Raw genomic sequence first — 20,033 nt, 5'->3', positions numbered from 1 at the left:
GATAAAACAATGACTGCCTCATGGCTTTTCAATAAAAATCATTCCGGTTGCCTACACAGAAAAGGTTTAGCTGAAATTTAATTATACTTCATTCATACATTACCCAAGGGTTAAGAACCAAATACAAAAATATGAGCAAAAAGTTTTTACAGTATGCTTGATGTGTTATAAATGCAGCAGAGTGCAAACGTTTCCCACATGTTTGGGATATATAAAAAAAATAAAATAAAAAAAAGGTTCTCATGACCCTGTACAGATTTGTGAAAGCCAGTAGATAAGACCTATGACAACGTATGTCAGCAGGAATAGCAAAGATCTAGTTTTGTATATTTACTATAATTGGGAGCTAGCAAATATTTTTTCTTATGTTACAAATGAGAGCCACGGACAGCAAGTCTTTTATAATAGTACACTAATAGTTCATCATAAAATATTTGGCTAATTCAGCCAAAAAAAAAAAATTAATTCATTAGTCCTCAGCATATGCAACCATTTTCACTCAATTGTATGGCACTATACCTGGAAATGCCCCAAGTTGTGGGTGGGACGTTAAGCCTCCCTGCAATCCCAAAATCCCCAGGCCTCTGAAATCTGAGCATCCAGATAGAGGAGCATACAGCCTGAATGCGGGATGGCTCAACATGGGGAAAGACGCTCTAAAACCGGGATCACTAACAAGCTGAAACAGATGTCCTGCAGGGAGAGAACAAAGAAGAACAAGAGACAGAGGACATTGTAGATTCTAGATAAGACAGTATTAAATAAATAACACCTAAAACAATCTGTGTACTTTTATTAATTGCTTTCCATTTTGCACTACCTGGATTAATTGATCAACATACTAAATCACTCTTATAACAAGTGTTTAATCAGTTAAAGTCAAATAAGCACAAAGACTGAAGAGCACAGAATAAACCGTATTAAAAAATAAATGAATAAGTAACGCATGAATAACCAGTAGGGATGAAAAAAATTGTATGTATTCTAAACAAGCAGAATACTAGAATTGTCTGTATGCATAAAAACTGACAGTTTTGCGAAAGAGGCAAACCCTATGTGCTATGTGAAATGACAATTGACATTCTCGGGCAAGCAAACACGGTTCTGTACAGTAGATGAGGAAAGACTTGGTATAAGAGAATCCAGCAGAACAGAATGCAACCATCTATTTCATTATTTACTCAATTTAGATTAGAAGCCTTTATTTTTGTCACTGTAAATTTGGCAGAGTGAAATTCTTTCTTCGCATATCCCAACTTTGGACGTTGGGGTCAGAGCACCAGGTCAGTCATGATACAGAACCCCTGGAACAGAGAGTATTAAGGGCCTTGCTCAAGGGCCCAACAGTAGCAGTTTGGCAGTGCTGGGGCTTGAACCCCTGATCAACAACCTATGCTTTGAACACTTGAGCCATCATTGCCCCAGACAATTTATTAATCATTCTACTGGACAAGACATCCTAAACTTCTTAACCTGCCAAAATTGTCCAGAATGTGTTTGTATGCTATAATATTAGACTTTGATTTTACCGGAACTAAAGGGCCCAAATATGTTCCAGCATGACAATGACCCTGTACACAAGGTTGGAGTGGAAGAATGCTAGTAACACACAGAGAGTTCAACCTCAGACCCACTGAACAGCTCGGGGATGAGCTGGAGCAGTGGCATCACGTCAGGCCCGCTCATTCCCCATCCAGCACAACCTTACTAAACTCTTGTGGCTGAATAACGGCAAAGAACGGACCAAGTCTGGAATAATATGTTCGACCAGCACGCATGGATGTCCACAAACTTTTGACCATATAGTGTATATTTAAAAATTAATTTGTCATAAAGAATAATTACTTTAAATGCAAACGTGTGTGTAATCCATAGTTTTATTGCACAGACAAACAAAAGCTGATAGAATAAAAAAATCTCTGCGGAAGAAATAAAACAAAGACTCCTTGCACTCAACTGCCTTCATGCCAGGTTACAAAAAACACCAGGAAAATCTCCTCTTTTCATACTCATTCTGATGAGGTGCATATTTATCAGCCAGCTCTCCAAGGGCCTTGATGTCTGTAGCAGAGTAGATGCAGAGATGAGAATGCCGAGGAGCCCAACATCCATCTCCTCCTCTCCACAGTCTCCTCAGCATGCCACAATGACATCAGTAAATACCTTTTTAATATTAATGGCATCATTATCCCCAGCCTCAGAACAATTAAATTCCAGTGTAAGTCCCACCTACAAGACTGCGCATAATGCTCTGTGTTCCGACACTGCAGCATCTCCAGTAAACGGAGAGTGTAATTTGTCTCAGTCATGTAGAATCCATCGACACATTCGTCTTTTATCATGTGGGCGACCCCGCCGTCAGAAGACGGTCGATTTTTGATCGTTTTTATCTTCTAACTACTTTTAATAAGCTAATCCACACAACACACTGGGATAATAATGGATACCTGTCTGGATGTAATCAGAATGAATTCTTACAGGTTCACCAACCTTTTATTAAATGCTGACGCTTTTCATGAGAAAAAAAGCGACTGGGAAGGAACTTGATAGCAACCGAGTATATATTAATAACAAAAGGACACATAGCCAACACATATTATCTTCAGCAAATGTACAATTCCTCTATAATGTGCTCCTTAGGGAAGCACCCACTATATAAATGAGTAGCAGTCTCCGTTATTTCTTCTGGTCTGACTTCAGAGGTGTCAGTGAACTGTCGGCTTTAATCACCACCCTGCCTGGGTGAAGAAATTTTTATCTCCCACACACATTTGATGTGTATGCACAGAAATGCTTGCAAAGACAGCTTCTTTCTGTACTTATCATGAATAAATGTCATAAATCTTAGAATTTGCATGATGTTTTTTAAACCTGGGAAATCAAACGGTAAATTCAAATACATATATGCAATAGCGCTCGCCGGCCCACTATACGATTGCTGAGGAGAAGAAAGCAGCTTGCCTCGTTGACTCTCTCTCTTTCTTTCTCCCCATGTTGTAAACAGGAGCTAAAGGTTGTCAGCAGAAAGAGATCCTTTTTAATTGTTATCATTCATTAAAGCGGCAGCTTCTCCTTTTGCGACCAAAGTGTCAGAAATGTGTTTGCGAGGGCTGCTAGAGGCTTTCTCTCTGCCATAATAGCGCACACATCATTAACAGAGCGCAATGCTAACGCTGTTATTTTATTTCATGTGCAGCTTGTATAGAAAAATCAATCCTGCTTCGGACAGATTTGCTTTGCTCTTATACGAAACCTGTGCAGGCTCATATTTACCCTGCCCTGGCACATATGCCCTTTGTGTTTTGGAAAGTGTGGGCATGCACTCAGATTCATTCAGCTTTGTCATATGTTCTCAGGGCTCAGGTTTCCGGCACATGAATTAAACTATTAGCAACAAAGCCACTCTATATACACACTCCTGCTTCTCCTGCTTTAGAGTGTTGTATCTAAAACAACAGATTATTTATTCATTTATTTTAAATCTCACTTTCTGAACCAAACAACCTTTACTGTGTAGTCAGTTTAATCCTGCACAAAGTTGAACATATGATTGCGAGCCCTCCTAATAAAGTCTGTCCGCTTGGCAATACTCCCAGGCAGAAAACCAAGCTCCTATGCACTCGATAAGGGACAGACGAGAAACAGATCAACAAGATGATGCTTCAAACACTCTTTGAAAGGGCTGTTAAAATCAGACAAATGGTGTAAATCATGTGTGGTCTTTTTCCAGGTTGCACTGGCTACAGTATGTGCAAGTTTTGCCATAGCAAACTGAGAAAAGTGCCATTTTCAGCTGAAGAAAGAAAAAAAAAAAAAGTCAGCAAATTTTCAACACCATTACTGGATGCACCATTAATTTCAAGTCTTTTTAATGTAACTACACGACTCAGCATGAGGTGTGGACTCTGCATTAAAACAGCATTTCTGCGCTTGCCGTTTCCAATAGTCGGTGTGCTCAATGCTGCAGGAACACAAACATACTATACAGACTCGTGCCTTATGATTTCTGTGTGTTTGTGTGTGCAAACGCTAGTCACGGTCTTACCACTATCGTTGTTTATGTTTAGCGATGAAGCTGGAGGTGTGGCAGAGGAGCTGATGGATGGCTGGGAGTGGGTGGACGATGGCAGTCTCTCGCCAGACTCCATAACTGAAAAACATTACACACAACAAATCAACACAGAGAACAATATAACGTTGGTGCACTTACTGATGAAATGTTTTCATTTGTTACATTAAAAGGTCCAGTTAACAATTCAAGGTATACGTGTGCGTAATTATGTCAGTACTACCAAAATTAGTCTGAAATGAAATGCATGTAATTCCAACAATGCTTGTATGTATTCAGTGTGCGTGTTTGCAGCATGTAGCTGGTTAGTGTGTGTGTCGAGCAGGGTGTGACATACAGGCGAGCATTGAGATGCACACGTGCACAGTCTTAGGTCTTACAGCTGTCAGTGCAGTGTATGTGAAATATAGAGCGGCACTATAACAGTACACAGCACATTAAATCCTTGTTCTCTCCTTCACTTGCTTGCGTGTGAAGTCACACACACTAACACACACACACACAAACACACACACACACACAATTAGAAAGATGGACATACAGATATTACTCTATGGAATATAAATTCATGCAGCTTTGCTCATAATCAAACACACACACACACACACACACACACACACACACACACACACACAGTGTGTTATTATGCATTAGGTGAATTTCTGTGTGCAGAACAATCAAATTGGCTGTAAAATCATTTGCACATTTTTATACACTGAAAATTCTAATTGAGCAAGATGGTGACAAGCAGAGAGTTGCTGACCGGCAGAAATCTGTGATTTGCTTAGTACTGCAAATTTAAAGTGAAATATTTAATTCATTTTTACTTTAGGAAGGAAAAAAAGGTATTTTTGGATCACTTACATGAAAAGTATGCATATATTTCTCTAAATAGTTTGCTTTAAAATAAGCGAGTGTAATTATACAATTAAAAAACTACTTGTATGACTGAAAACTGTCATTACGATATACAATTACAATCCATTTTATTAGGAACACATACAACTGCAGCACAGTGCAGAAAATCATTTAGATACAGTTCAAGAGCTTTAGTTGGTGAGCTGTGAATGTCTCTGGAGTAGAAATAAAATGGTAAATAAAATAAATGAATAAAAAAACACCATGAGTGACAGTTCAGTGGGTGGAAATGACTTGTTGATATAAGAGGTCAGATAAAAATGGCCAGATGGGTTTGAGGTGAAAGGAAGAATATAGGAACTCTCACTCTTTACAACTTTGGCAAGGGAAAAAGTTCCAAACAGAAATTTGAGGTTATCCTGGGCATGGACTCACCCAGACTGGACAGCTGAAGAAAGAAAGGAGAGAAAGGGGAAAAACTAAACAAACACACACAAAATGCAGCTTTTTTCCCAATTTGGCCGTCTGTCTTCAGGATATCTTTAGCATCTTGTTCTTGGCTGAAAAGCGTGTACCCTGATGTGGTCCTCTTCTGTTGATGCCCATCCACCTTAAGTTCTGATGTACTGTGTGTTCTGAGAGGCTTTTCTCTGCACCAAGTTGTAAAGAAAACACACTTGAGATACTATAGACTTCTTGTCAGCTCAGACCAGTCTGATCATTCTCCGATCTCCCTCATCACAGGATGTTTTGGTACCATTCTGGTTAAACTCTAGACAAAATCAGCGGTTTCTGTACTACTCAAACTATGCCACAGTCAAAATGACAGAGATCGCATTTTCCCCCTCATTCTGATATTTCATGTGAACATTAACTGAAGCTCTTGACCTGTATCTGTATGACCGATTGTGTTGTGTTGTAATGACAAGAATATGCAGTCGTTCCTGATAAAATGGATACTGAGTGTATTCACAATATAAAAACTATTTGTGTATTTTTTTGTCTTTTTATAGTGCAGCCTATGATTAGAGTAATGAGTCAGAGACAGGAATTAATTTGACTGGATGTAGAATGATGCATGCTGCTTTTTGGCAGGTCATTACGGATCTGATACAAGATCCTAAATCTATATGATTGCATATGGTCATATGCTCACACTGACAGTTTAAGCAATCAAACACGGTTAGCCAAAAAAGCAAGTAAACTCAGTAGAGGTGGGTGATATGATGACTTATAACGATTCTTAAAGACAGTTACATGACATCACAAATAAAATACAAGCTTGTGAACAATTTCTCAGCAGAAAACGAACTAGTCAGCAACTTATATCCACATTATTCCTTTGTATTGTGACAATTTATCACAATATTCTTTTTTCTTAATATTATTAATAGCAATAATGCCCAAGGTTATGTATTAGGAATAATAACAGACAAAACGATATAAGCAGTTTTATATAAACACAGATGTCCTAACATTAACATTAGGTTTTTTTAAACAAGCTGACTAATTAAAAAACTTGAGTATTGTTTAAAATAAAAATACATCATCTATGACTGACCTCTAGGGTATAGAGGAAAGATTAATCCAGGTTCGGCGTTATATTCAGGTAGATCTAACTATCGTAACGGTGTTAGCCATTTCTCTCTATCGGTTTGTTTGTTTGTATTGTCTCAGAGTGCGCTAACAGATGGCTGGTCATCAGCATGGAACATCAGTACCGAAACACACAGACACACACACAGAGAGACACACACACACACAGAGACACACACACAGAGACACACACACAGAGACACACACACAGAGACACACACACAGAGACACACACACAGAGACACACACACACAGAGACACACACACACACAGAGACACACACACACACACAGAGACACACACACACAGAGACACACACACACAGAGACACACACACACAGAGACACACACACACAGAGACACACACACACACAGAGACACACACACACACACACACACGATGTTCAGTAGTGCTCCTGCCAACTCTTTGTCACAAGTACCTCAACCAATATACACACATCGCCATCTAATCCCTGTTACATGACCCCAGTCTCCTAAAACACCGGATTTACTGAGCACAAACTTCCAATCACACAGGTGGAACCAGACACAGCTAATGGAGGGATGGAAGAAAGAAGGACGTTTAAAAAAAAAAAAAAAAAAGACAGCCAGACGCAGACAGGCAAAGGGAGCAGCCACCATCGCAGCAGGCAACAAAAACTCAGGGGAGGAAATTGACAACACACAATCACTACTACAGTGTGGTGAATTATTTGTGAAGGTTCTTCTCTGTTATTTGTCCCTCTGTCTTTGTGTGTATGGACTGGTGTTTAAAGTCAGCCATTACAAAATGGAGGAAATAATTTTACAATATACAATATGTTTCACTATATAATTCTGCTATGCGATTCAATTCCGATGTATTTGTATAGCACCTTTACCAATGGAAACTGTTTCAATGCAGCTTCGCAGAACATTAATACATAATTAGTGTCTGGTTTCCATCAGTGTGGTTTTTTTGGCACAAACACTACCTTTCCTTACAATATCACGCTTACATATTTTGTATCTTATAGAAGATGCCATGATTGGCACAGCTGGACATTTTCAGTTCGTGCCCATATTCTATACGGCGGCTCCAGCCCTGATTTGCTGTCACTGTGCCGGATTAACCCATGACAAATTGAAGTAATCTGGATCAGTCATGTGTCCAGGAATTGTATTTAGTGCCTTAGGTTGAATGAATTTTAATGAAGCTGGAACACCATTTTTAATACCGTAATTCATACGAACAAGAGCTAAATAAAAGCCTAAATATTAAGTCCTATAGTATGAAAAGGAAGACAGTCAAATATGAAATATGCTTTGCTATGCATTTTGACTATAATAATAGCTAATCACTCCTTAGTCTACCCAGATTGGGAAAGATGAAAAGATATAAACAAAAAAAAAGAGGGGGATGGACAGAGCTGAAGAGTGCTTGTTACAGAAAATACTGGGCTTCAGATCTACATAAAAGGCAGAAGCCAGAGTTTCGCCATTGGCACTAATGAAATCACATAATGGATGTGGGAGCTGAAACATATGGGCACGTAGCACTCAAAAATATATCTAATCAAGATCTGTTAAATAAATCGATCCTGGTGAATCTCTGCCAGGTCTAAAGGCGACTGGACGCTGAAACAAAGCAGCTTACTGTAGAATATAAAAATTCAATAAACCAGGCTTGGTTTAAACATAATGACGGACAAAGATGTGACACTGTATTTCCCTTTACCTTACTTTAGATGTTTACAGTCTAGATGATTTGATTAGGTTATTTTTATACAGTCTAACACACGGAAATCCTCCTGTCCTACTGATAAACTTTCCCCAAGTGTTACTTAAAATGCAGATTAAGCACCTCACCATAATAAACCTCCTTACCTAGAAGTTTGGTGAAGGACATTAGTAAGTGAACCTGAGCAGTGTGTATAAGGTTTAGAGGTAAAGCAAGAGAAATCATTTAAAGTTCAGGCCATCCTTAAAAATATTCTTGTTTGCCGTAGCCCGACCGACCGTGTCAATTTAGAACCGACTCAATTTTTTGCTTTAAGTCCGACCGACTTGCCGGTTGTAAATTTGCGTTAAGACAGACTTTTTTTTTAATCTTCAAACAACTAATACAGAAGCAATACAATAATATTAACGGGTTCGGGCACCATTATACATCTAAAAAAGTCATTAAAACAGCTCGACACCACTTTAACTTGGCACGAAGTTCTGGAAAAACTGTGTCCAGCATCAACATAAGGTTTGCAATGATGCGCCCGAAGGCATGGGTTGAAGACCCAGTCAGTGACATCACGATATGCTAATTTGTTTAAAGTCATACCTACGTAATCACCATCACCAAAATTGCACTTTTTTTTTTTCACATTGAAACTTGAAAAAAATTTAGACCTACCTACCCATTTTTTTTTTATTACTGTTACTGCAAACCAAAATCGCGGAAAACCAAAAGCGAGGAAAATACTGTACAATGTTTATCTAAATACGTCACTATTCTATACGACTATACGTCATAATTTCTAATGTCCCCACAGCTTTAATTCATTAAGGTGTAAAACTCAACTGCAACAAGTGTATGATTGTTTTTTTTCATATGTTCAGATGTTGCACTTATTAATATTTCAGATTTTGAAGAGAGTTAAATCATTTCTTCTACACAATTTCTTATCAATAAACATGGCAGGTATAAATTTCAGGCAAGTTAAAATGCTATGAAACGCATTACTACCATGAAGAAAGTGCTTGTTATAAGACAATGATAACTCATTACGGCTGTAAATGATGCGAATGCTCATCTCTCCCAGCTTTATTTTTTATTTTTTTACACTCTTAAATCGTTCCAGAAATTGTTCTCTACCTCTATCGACATTGGCTGATGATCTGCTTCTGATAATAAAATACGAAGATTTAATATCCACATAAGGTCCATGAAACAGGAGCACAAATAGTCAATTTCATTTTAATCAAAAGCCATAAATAGACGATGCAACATCTCGAAAGAGCTGAACAAACAGTACTAACACGCTTCATGCTCCATACTGGGCTTGGTCAGGTAGGTCAATACTGAGGTTTATCTACACTATAAAGTGAAAAGCTCCTTTCTAAATAAACAAGCCATGTTTGTGGCCAAGGGCAATGCTGCAGAACAAGGTGCGGTGTGGCTTGAGAGAGGAATATATTCAGTCAAATGAAGGGTTAAAAGGAAGAAAAACAGTGGAGGAGAAAGAAAAATGAGGAAAAGACGCTGCTAGAACAATAAAGGATTCAAAGAGCATCTGCTTGACATTAACCAGCTCTATGTCAATGCAAAGTAATGATAGAAGGTGATAAATAACACTTTGCAATTTGAGTTCACACTTTAAAAATATTTGTAGTTATTTATAAAACTGTATAATATTCTTATTTAATTTGGTTGCATTTCTAAATGTGACAAACATTTCAGGAAGCTGAGAGCATAAATTGGAAAAGAAAAACAATGCCTAGTTGATTAACATTTATTAATTTAACATAAATGAATCTGATGAACACAAGAGTTAAGGAGCTTCTCCTTAACCGATAAAATGATTTTGCCTTTTCTCTCTTTTAACTGGCAAACATATGCTTTTGCTATATTTTGGCAAAACTGTAAAAATTTGTTAATAATAATAAAAAAACGGGAGTTATATAACAATAATAACATACGAGTTTTATAATAACACCATCAGACCATCTTTATGACTTGAATGATTTCATTTTTATGATTCTTAAACAGCCAAATCATAGTTTGACTGAAAAATAAAAAGGCATGTTTGTAACAGCTGTAATGATTTAGTGTGGAAGATGAACAACAGAGCCTGTTGTAACTGTGCCATAAATATGCTCTCCATATAAATCAGCTGGCATTCATTTTCAGCCCGCAATTACATTAAATGGCACGTGTGACCCAAACATAACCCACATCCAAAATTTATTTCTGCATTAACGATTAGTGCAGCATTACTGCGCGAGTGATCTAATTCAATAATTAAAAGAAACAGCACTTTGCAATTAACACCTTGACAATGCAATGCAGCTACACCGCCTTTTAGTGTTCCACGATTTCCTTCTCGAAAGAATTAGAATAAACGTTTATTATAAAATTACAAATCTCACACAGTAAACTGTAAAAGTTTTCCTCCACTGCCTCCAACAACATGTCGAATGTGCATTCACAAAAAAAGAGAACTCCAAAGAATATATTCAGCTAAAATATGAAACAAACAAACAAACAAATAAATAAATAGCAAAGGAATTTTTCATTTGCACTAAAGCATCAAACTTAGCATAACCAATGGCAAGAAAAATAAATAACCTGCCTAAAAAAGGCAAAATATGATAGTGGAGAAATGCACGTCAAATGAGGGAGAAGAAAAGGAAAAAAAATGTTCATTTATATTCACCCCCGAGGCTTAAACACACACGTCTGCCCACTTCCATCAAACTGAATGAAATTGACAGGACAACCAACGAAAGCTGATATTTTTGAACTTGCATGTGTTCATAATTACTGCAAAATAAACAAATAAATCAAATACAGCTAATTCCAATAGTCTATTCGATGACGTCGTAATTATTTGTTAATTTAACATGTTATCGATTTGCAGTGGGGGAAAAATTCCTGAGCAAATCAGTTCACAATCCCATTGAATTTACACTCACTGTGGAGTTGTACTAAAGTCACATTTGTCCTTAATCTGTTCTGCTCTAAAACCCATGAGGAGTTGAGACAAAAACATGACAAAGTTAACCATGTTATTTCAACTTTATTTTACAGTTTTTTCTGTTTTCATACTTGTATGTAAAACTTCTTTGAGACAATGTGAATTAAAGTGAGTTGAAATGAAATGAAATTAAAGTAAAAGACAAAAGAGACTTTTTGTGAAGTTTGTGTCACATTAAATTCAATCTGCCCATGAAGGGTTTTTCACCATGGTCACCATGGTGACCATCTTTAAGGAAAAAATGTATATTTAAAAACACACACACACACACACACACACACACGTGACATCCAGGTGATCCTTTTATAGCCAATTTTTTGTTTAAGCTAAATTATTTAGTTTTACTAAACTTACAGTAATCGCTGAATGAATAAAAATACAGCTCTGCCCATTTTAACTGCCATAACAGGGCAGGTGTATCTATAAAACAAGCATCAGTGTTGTAAAAGATGCATTCATTGTGGCACACGGTATGAAGTGTCTAGGTGTCGTTCAGGTAAAGTGAATGATAAAGTCATTCCTCACACATTCCTACCTTAAACAAAAACAATGAAACCAACTGAACCTCAAGGATTCTAGATGCAACCCAATCCACATCGCACAGAACAACATCTGTAAAGCCCAGCCTTCAAATCTGACAAGACCACACACCTGCCAGAGCCAGATGTTGGGTACAAATCAAAATTAACCTCCGCCATATCCTGCAATCTATGTTCAAACACATGAGCATGAAATATGCAGAAAGAGCAAGTAAATGAAAAGGATAGCTACACTTAAATCAACCTCTTTACAGAAATCTTTCACGTCATTAGAAATGCCTAACGATAAAGGACTTGTTTAGCAATCACACGCTTTTTACAAACTCATTTACAACATTACAAACACAATCGAATGTGTTATTTCAACTTCTACCTGCTTCAACCACTTCATTTGTGTTCATGAAATTAATTTTTTCTAGCAAAGATTATGAGTAAGCAGTGGCAGGATTAACAAGAACTTTTACTAGTAAGAGAAAAACATTTACTAAACTTCACTATACTGTATGTTTTAAATTGAAACACTTAATATCCGCATTGAAAACCAGAAATATTACAAATTCAAAACCAAACGGTTTTTATTAAATTACAAACTAGAAATCATAAATTCTGATACATGCTACCGTCTTCCTTAAACGACATGCGTTCATCTGTAAAGAACTGGAAAGCAGACAGCTTCTTCCTTGCAGACGATTAATCCTGAACGGTTTATTAGCTTTAATAATAAATTAAAAGAGCCATCATGTGAATGAATACCGTATCATTTTATTTGTTTATGTTACACACAAACCTGGGCCAAAATGAATTACTGCTTATATTATAGCAGATAATTAACTCGCATGATCTGGGGAAAAAAAAAAAGAAAAGAAAAGAAAAGCGCATCCATTTTAATGACAAATGATTACAATGCAGACTATTTTTTACTGGTCATTTAAAAGAAGCAAGGAATTAATCCTGCATTAATAGACTGTATTGTTCCATATAAAAGATTCATTTTACATAAATTACTTTGCAGACGTGGGTAAAAAAAAAAGAAGCAATAATAAAAGCGTTCGGTGGATCATTTGGAGAAAGCTAGTTTGAATCCTGCTATAATGCCACAGCCATCCTTGGCCAGAGGTCCAACAGGGTTCGTGCTCTCGGGGACGAAGAGCAAACTCTCTTCCTTATCAATCACAGCAACACTTGACAGTCATGGTTATCTGCAAGCTCATGCATGCTGAAGGGGGGAGATCTAAGGGTGTTATGTCACCCTGTGATGTAGCGTGAGCAACAGTTTAAAAAGATGCGTTTGGCTGGAATGGAGGAAGCAACGGGTTCTCACAAATAAATTCATTCGTTTCAGTAATCGTCAGCGTCACAATAGACTCGGTGACTTTTTCAAGGTGAGGGCAGGATTCTCATACAGTACATGGTACCATCTAGGGACAATAATCAATTCAACTTCCCTTGTGCACCTGGTGGAACACAAATCAGTTATCAGGATCAGACCAGAGACCCTGGAGCACAGAGGCAGCGACCCCATCCACTTCACCACCGTGATGCCCTAATAAATAATTTTACAATATTTATATAAACCTTGCTTAAATAATGAACCATGTCAGTTAAGTCAAATTAATTATCCAAGACTATTATATAAGACAGGAAGTAAGCAAACCTTTCCTGGTGATTAGAACGGAGGAAAAAGGGTTTAAATCCAAAGCAAACGCATTTTTATGACGCCAGAAAGAATTCAATAACCTTTGATCACCAAGGCAAGAAAAACAGAGTGACATGAATATGTGTGCCTCTCATGCAAGAAACACAGCAACAATATGTCTTTACATAAATCCTTCCAGATAAGCTTATCACCACAATGTAAAGCTAACAAACACACAACACACATAACAGGGATTTATACTGAAATGTGAAGGATGTAGATGATTATTATAATCAAAATAAATAAACGACTATCTCCAACATGAGACGTTGAAGGTGTTCCGGATATGAAATCACTACCATCTTGCACGGTGTGTAAACCACAAGCATCAGTAGATCTAGAAAACACCATTATGATCCTTCCACATTCCTTGAAAACAATGCAGGAAGAGTAATGGATCAAAGTGCGCAGGCAGAATCGTCACACGAGCAGTGGAAGGTCACAGGCTGCAAGCGCAGAGGGTCGGTGGGGGGAGAAAACAGCAGCCGCATTCCCTGGCTGCCATTTTTCTTCCCTGACAAAGACTCCATCTGCCACTGAGCCATTTGCAGCCGGCAAGTCAGAATATCAATGATTTCCAACCAAGTGTGCCTTCACCTTGATGTCACCTCTATCAGTGCAAGGAAGAGCTGACGGCAGGGATATATTCTCTCTCGCTCCCGCCCTCATCCAGCTAAGTGCTATTTACTCTGCTCCTTAAAAGGATGTCACTTATCAGCTCTGATATTACTGAAGCCATTTTTTGGATGGGTTTTTATTAAGGTAGGTGAATTTTGCTGTATTTGATTCAGATGCTGGCTGTGTGTGTGTGTTTAAAGCATTATCTGTGTGCAGGATGTGGCCTTTGAGCACTTCAGCAGATCTGAGGCCAGAGTCAGCATGGAGCATGCCGCTTGCATTGGGGGTGCAGGCAGCTGGGCAGAACAACCAAACAGCACTAAATTCAGTTTCCTCTCTCTACATCTGCACAACAAAGAAGGAAGACAGGAAAAAAGAAAAGAAAAAAAATACAAAAACATATAAGCATCTCTGAACTGGTCGGCTGAACTATGCTCGCACGAGCCTCGTACTGAGTCACAAGCCAAAAACGACTCCTTTTTTTTATTTTTAATAAGAACGCAGGAAAAAAGGAGGAGAAAAAAAAAACAAAAACAAAAAAACCCACAACTTTACCTTTTTATAAAATGCTTTCCTAATGGAGAACACACACACACACACCTCTAATTTCCTTTAACAGATAACACTGACCCCAACACAGAATTACATCAGACTTCACTAAGAAGCCGTCTTTTTTCTTTCTGATTTATCGTGAGTAAATTAACATAAGGGTGCACAGCTGGGTGTCTTATTACCCAGTCAGTAATTAGTGCCCTGAGGCCTGCAGTCAAACCCTCAGTCCCACTCTTCACCAAAACAAAGCACTTCTAAAAGGACCTGCACCAAACTAAAGAGATTATCCAGAAGGATCAGGAAAGTCCCTAATGCACCACAAAGCCCTTTCAGACGCAACTTTGCTTCTTAGCACACTACGAACAAACGCGGTCTGGGCTCGTGCAGCTTTTCATGATCGCTGGAATGACACGCACAAGCTAAACATATTGCACTAGAAGATCAAAAACAGACTGCACCTATTGCTCGTTGTCTTTAGTGTAAAAAAGGAATCATTTTAATTGTCCGTCTTATAAAAGGATGGTAATTTCTGCTATTTTAGGTATTAAAACCAGTTCTGTTGATAACATACAAATAGATTTTTAAAACAACAGTGAAACAGTTTTTTTTTGGGGGGGGGGTGTCAGGGGGGAAAAAGGATGCATGCCACAATAACTTAATAAATAATTAAAAGATCAAACCGTTTCCTAATGTGCTTACTTGTTTTTTAACATCTGGATGGGTCATAAAAATGATCATAGTTAACATGAGATTTATGTGAAAGGTTTCTTTAAAAATAAATTAATTAATTAAAAATAATAATACAATCTACCTACTAAACAAAAGCTACACTGCACTCTCTCAGAGGTCATTTCTCTTTTGTGTAAGTCACAGTCTCATTAGACACTAACAGGGATTGGGTTCACTGGAGCAGCAGGCTTGGAGTCACCCACTACCCCAAGCTTCTCCAGAGAAAAGACAAAGAGAGAGAGAAAGAGAGAGAAAACCCCAGAGAGCCTGAAGGACAAAAGAGATGAAAAGAAAGAAGGAGTGAGACATGGAGGATGGATGGAGTGTTGCGAGTAAGTGTTGGGAAGCCGTACCCGAACAGACAGGAGCGTTCACAGGCAGCGTGTTATCGAGAGGGATCACTGTTGGATGTGTGTGTGGGTGTGTGTGTGAATGCCACTGTACAAAACAGACAAGAACTATCAAACTTTACACCAGTGATGTTAGACTCCAGTCACTTATATCATTCTGTCTCATTCATCCCCTGGGAATTACTCAAAGAACGTACACCACAGCTCTGCTGAATTCTCAAATCGGAGTGCAGATCCGAGTCAGAACGAGTAGATTTGCTATAACATCAGCTCGGTCAGTTCTTCTGGCTGCTGCTTGTTCAAATACATCATCATTTCTTTAGTAACAGCTTATTGATAGGGACTAGCATGACTGATGATAATCTAAGGCTAATTAAAATAAGAATAAATTGGCTGTTATTTAAAATTAAATACCTATATTTGTTATACTGAAGCTTTTTTTTCAGGAAGTGTTTGTTTCTCATGTATAGGAGGCGTCTTGGGTGTCAGCAGTCTGTAACGTTCTCCTCCTCGGATGCATCTTAAGGACAAAGGAAACTTTGTGCTTTCTGGTTTCTCAGTAATATGAAAAACTGGGTTTTCTTATTAACCTCCAGAGACGGAAAATTAAGTCGGTTGAATGGATGATTGTTTATAACTGCAATAATGTCAAGAGAAAAGGAAGCCATCTCTTTTATGGACGTTACACAATTTCAATAGAGTATAATGTGTCATTTCTTATTTTTCGTTGACAGCAATTGCAGTAATGTGAAGAGAAAAAAAAGAACACACACAGGGACACATCAGCTCACAGTAACATGCATGACACCATTGTTGATTATTTTCCTGTAGAAGTACACCTAGCCATGTTGTCTTCTTTATATATTGCATTTAAAAATAAATAAATAAATAAATAAATAAATAAATAAATAAATAATACAACCATTGACACTTTTTCATTGTAAATTTGAACAAATGTTTTAAACTCATGGTATCTTAAGTATGTAACCTAGTGAGCCAGCATTAATGTATTCAATGTAAGAGATTTAAGCACTTATGTACGTCGCTCTGGATAAGGGCGTCTGCCAAATGCTGTAAATGTAAATGTATATTGTGGTTAAATTCAGCGTTTGACAAGGAGGGAAAAAAACCCACACATTTCTGCCGGACAGTGGGGTGAGTCCACACGATCCACGTCTGACACTACTGTTTAATTCCAGACATCAAAATGACAAAGTGTACCTCTTCAGCACCTTGTACTGCCCTAAAAGCTTTATGGATGAAGAGACCCATCCTCCCCCACGACATATTAGATGAAGAGAATCTACCAACTCTATGAACCATTACATCTCTGGCCAGAATTACATTAGTGGAAAGGGAAAATGGGGGATGAGCTACATTCACCTTTAACAGCATTTAGTAGCATCCTAAAGATTAATCAGTCTTGTGTATAAGTCTAGAGAGAATTAATGTATCTATTCGTGTATCTATTTTAATGTATCGGTGGATAGTAGCCTGAAATAGAAGAGTATAAACGTGTGTGTGTGTGTGTGTGTGTGTGTGTGTGTGTGTGTGTGTGTGGCAGAAGAGCGGAAATTAAGGGCGTCAAAAATGAGGCGGAATGAAATGACAAAAAGCTGCTAAGCTGATGCAATACACTTTAAAAAGTGTCCCTGTGTGTTGCCACCCGCTGTTTTTGACCTTCTTGGATGTGTTTTATTCTTTTCATGCATTCAGGCAATATAATGCTTTTCATATTAAAAGCACCGTGCTCTGCCAATCTAACGAAACCTCGGCTGAGATCAGTAGAAGTATAAGCACAAGCAGTTTATAAATCGGCTCCTTTAGACCACATTATCCAAGTCACGTACACGAAAAAAAACAGCTGCTTTATCCGGTTCCCACCTTTGACATTACCTAAAATAATAGCGTTTACCTTCATGAAATTAAACAAGGATGTCTGGGCTGTTAAAAGTTAAATTAGCCGAGAAAAGGATTGTTCCTAATCAGTTACTTTTTTGGTTCCTCTGTCTCTCACCTTCTCTTTTACTGAGCATGAAGCTGCTATGTTTACAACCACATTATTTTACACGTGACACTGTGGCAGCAATCTGTTAATCAACCAGGCTCAGTGTGTGGCATACACACAGCAACAATACAAACACACATGAAGATTCACACCTTCACACTTACATGGCTCAGTAAAACATTTAAGGCTGCACCACTAATTAAGGGGGATTAGTGTTTAAGATGTTGGACAACTGATCAGAAAGGTTGTGAATTTGAATCCCAGGTCCACCAAGCCAACACTGCTGGAGCCGTGAGCAAGGCCCCTAACACTCATTTGCTCAGGTAAATAAAATGAAAGTAAATGCATGTCGCTCTGGATAAGGTCGTCTGTCACATGCTGTGGAAATGTAAATGGGATTTAAAGCACCCAGATGTATTTTATACAAAGGAGCAAGTCTTTCCACAACACATGGTGCAGCAGTGGCTCAAGTGGTTAAGGTGCTGGGTTGTTGATTGGAGGATTGGGGTTCAAGCCCCAGCACTGCCAAAGTTAAAGGTTTCTGTTTCTTCTTCTAAAACTAACACACACACACACTTACACTTCTCCTGTCCATGTTGAGCAGAGTGTGAACTTCGGTTGCTGTCCGATGTTGGACACATTAGACAGAAGTGCTGCGATCTTTCTAATGTGAGAGATCTGTCCATTCAGAGCACCTCTTCTCCAGCAATTCAAGATAACGACTAATTCAAGCAACTGCTGGTCACTAAATCTGATCCAAAGTCATCCATAAAGGAAGTATTAAAGGAAGTATCCTCTCCTGCCTAGTGTCTACACTTACAGAGCTCTTGAGAATTAATGTAATACTTTAAAAATCATTATCCTGATTGGTTTTGCCAGTGCAATGTGTCTCAGGTCAATCTTTGCAAAGTTTATACAAAAAAAAAATATTAACAGATTTTATTTTGGGGCAGATGATTTTTCAAACAACATTAGAAAAAGAAGTAGTCTTTATTTTCTCTACCTTTAACCAGTAGTCATTAATTATTTACAGTAATTAAATATTATTAAATATCAATGAAACAGCCATGCTGTTGGAGAAGTGCAAGACACTTCTTTGTTGCATTTAAATATAGCAAAGTGCTGCCGTCTTTCCGTCCTAATCACACAAGCCAATTTTCCATAGTACAAAGACGGACCGGGACGGCAGCGATGCATCGCTTGCGACTAAAAGGAGTAAATCAAATAATGACAGTTTTTAGAAAGAAAGTCAGAAATAAAAACACCCTCTAACAAGTAATATTAATAAAAAAAAAGTAAGTTCTATTGGTAATGGAGGTAACAGTTGTCTCCTGTGTAACATGTGTCTTTAAGAGTAGAGAACAAAATCAACAGGACGCTACAGCGGAAAACAGACACTTACTGAGTAATAAGAAGTGAACTTCAGTACAGGGACAGGACAGTAAGACAGTAATGACAGAATAATCCACAACCTGCAACACACACACACACACACACACACACACACTCTTATCAACATGATCATCTAATCTGGGTTTTCCATTCATCTTCTTCCACCCTGAAGGATCAAAAAGATCCAAGCATACTGAAATGAACCAGAGCCGAATAAGAGAGATCTATTATAAATTAGGTAGCACGATTATGGTTGAGACAATAGGCTTGATACGGCAGTAAAGAGCAGGAATAATCCGTGACACAAAAGATACAAGATCAAGTTACATGAAAACTACATTTTAAAAAACAATAGACGATCTGGTTATACATTCAGCCCATTATTCATAGTAACTAGTCCACTATAAGGAGAGAGGAAACTTCTCACTTACGATTAATAAAAGTGCACAAGCAGTAATATTTGATCGGTGCCAGAGTTTCCTGGACACAGATTAAACCTGTTCCGTGATTAAAGCTCAACTTCGGTGGTGAATACCCGCTGAGAGAATAATTTTGTTTCCTTCTCAGCTTTCTCTAACTCTAAATGAGGCAGGAGGTTATCAGCACGACTGCCAGCTTGTCCTCCCCTTCTGACACATTCTGGTGAGCCAGCAGCTTTGCCTAATTTTCATTAAACACAGATCCATCTGGGCGTGCTTCCGCACTGCTGGGGTGTATTTATACCCTCCTGTGAGCACCGTTACACCTTATTTACACACACAGACACTACCTATAGCAACTGTAGGTATCACAAGATGTGCTATTTGTGGCTGCACTAACAATTCTGCTTTAAGGGAACTAACACTGCTTTCCTTTAGATCACACTGCTTATCAGAATCATATTCTGGCTATGATAA

The 20,033-nt window shown here is 38.1% G+C and overlaps 1 protein-coding gene across 9 annotated transcripts in view; it reads right to left on the bottom strand.

Moving 5' to 3' along the window:
• LOC113654275 (bromodomain adjacent to zinc finger domain protein 2B) overlaps positions 1–20,033 on the bottom strand; it is a 51,871-nt gene that overhangs the window by 26,502 nt on the left and 5,336 nt on the right. For 8 of the 9 annotated variants that reach the window (XM_047814813.1, XM_047814817.1, XM_047814815.1 and 5 more), the window contains exons 2-3: positions 4,046–4,150; positions 520–693 (exon numbers count right to left, since the gene is read on the bottom strand). In XM_047814813.1, the coding sequence (XP_047670769.1) occupies positions 520–693; positions 4,046–4,148 (277 nt within the window). In that variant the 5' untranslated portion in view covers positions 4,149–4,150. Of the gene's footprint in view, positions 1–519; positions 694–4,045; positions 4,151–19,147; positions 19,218–20,033 lie in introns of all 9 variants that reach the window. The other variant, XM_047814814.1, reaches the window with a different exon arrangement.

Source organism: Tachysurus fulvidraco, chromosome 6 (assembly GCF_022655615.1).
Source record: "Tachysurus fulvidraco isolate hzauxx_2018 chromosome 6, HZAU_PFXX_2.0, whole genome shotgun sequence".
Taxonomy (NCBI): Eukaryota; Metazoa; Chordata; class Actinopteri; order Siluriformes; family Bagridae; genus Tachysurus; species Tachysurus fulvidraco.
The sequence above is the reverse complement of the archived record's forward strand: the minus strand, read 5'-3'. Positions and strand labels throughout refer to the sequence as shown.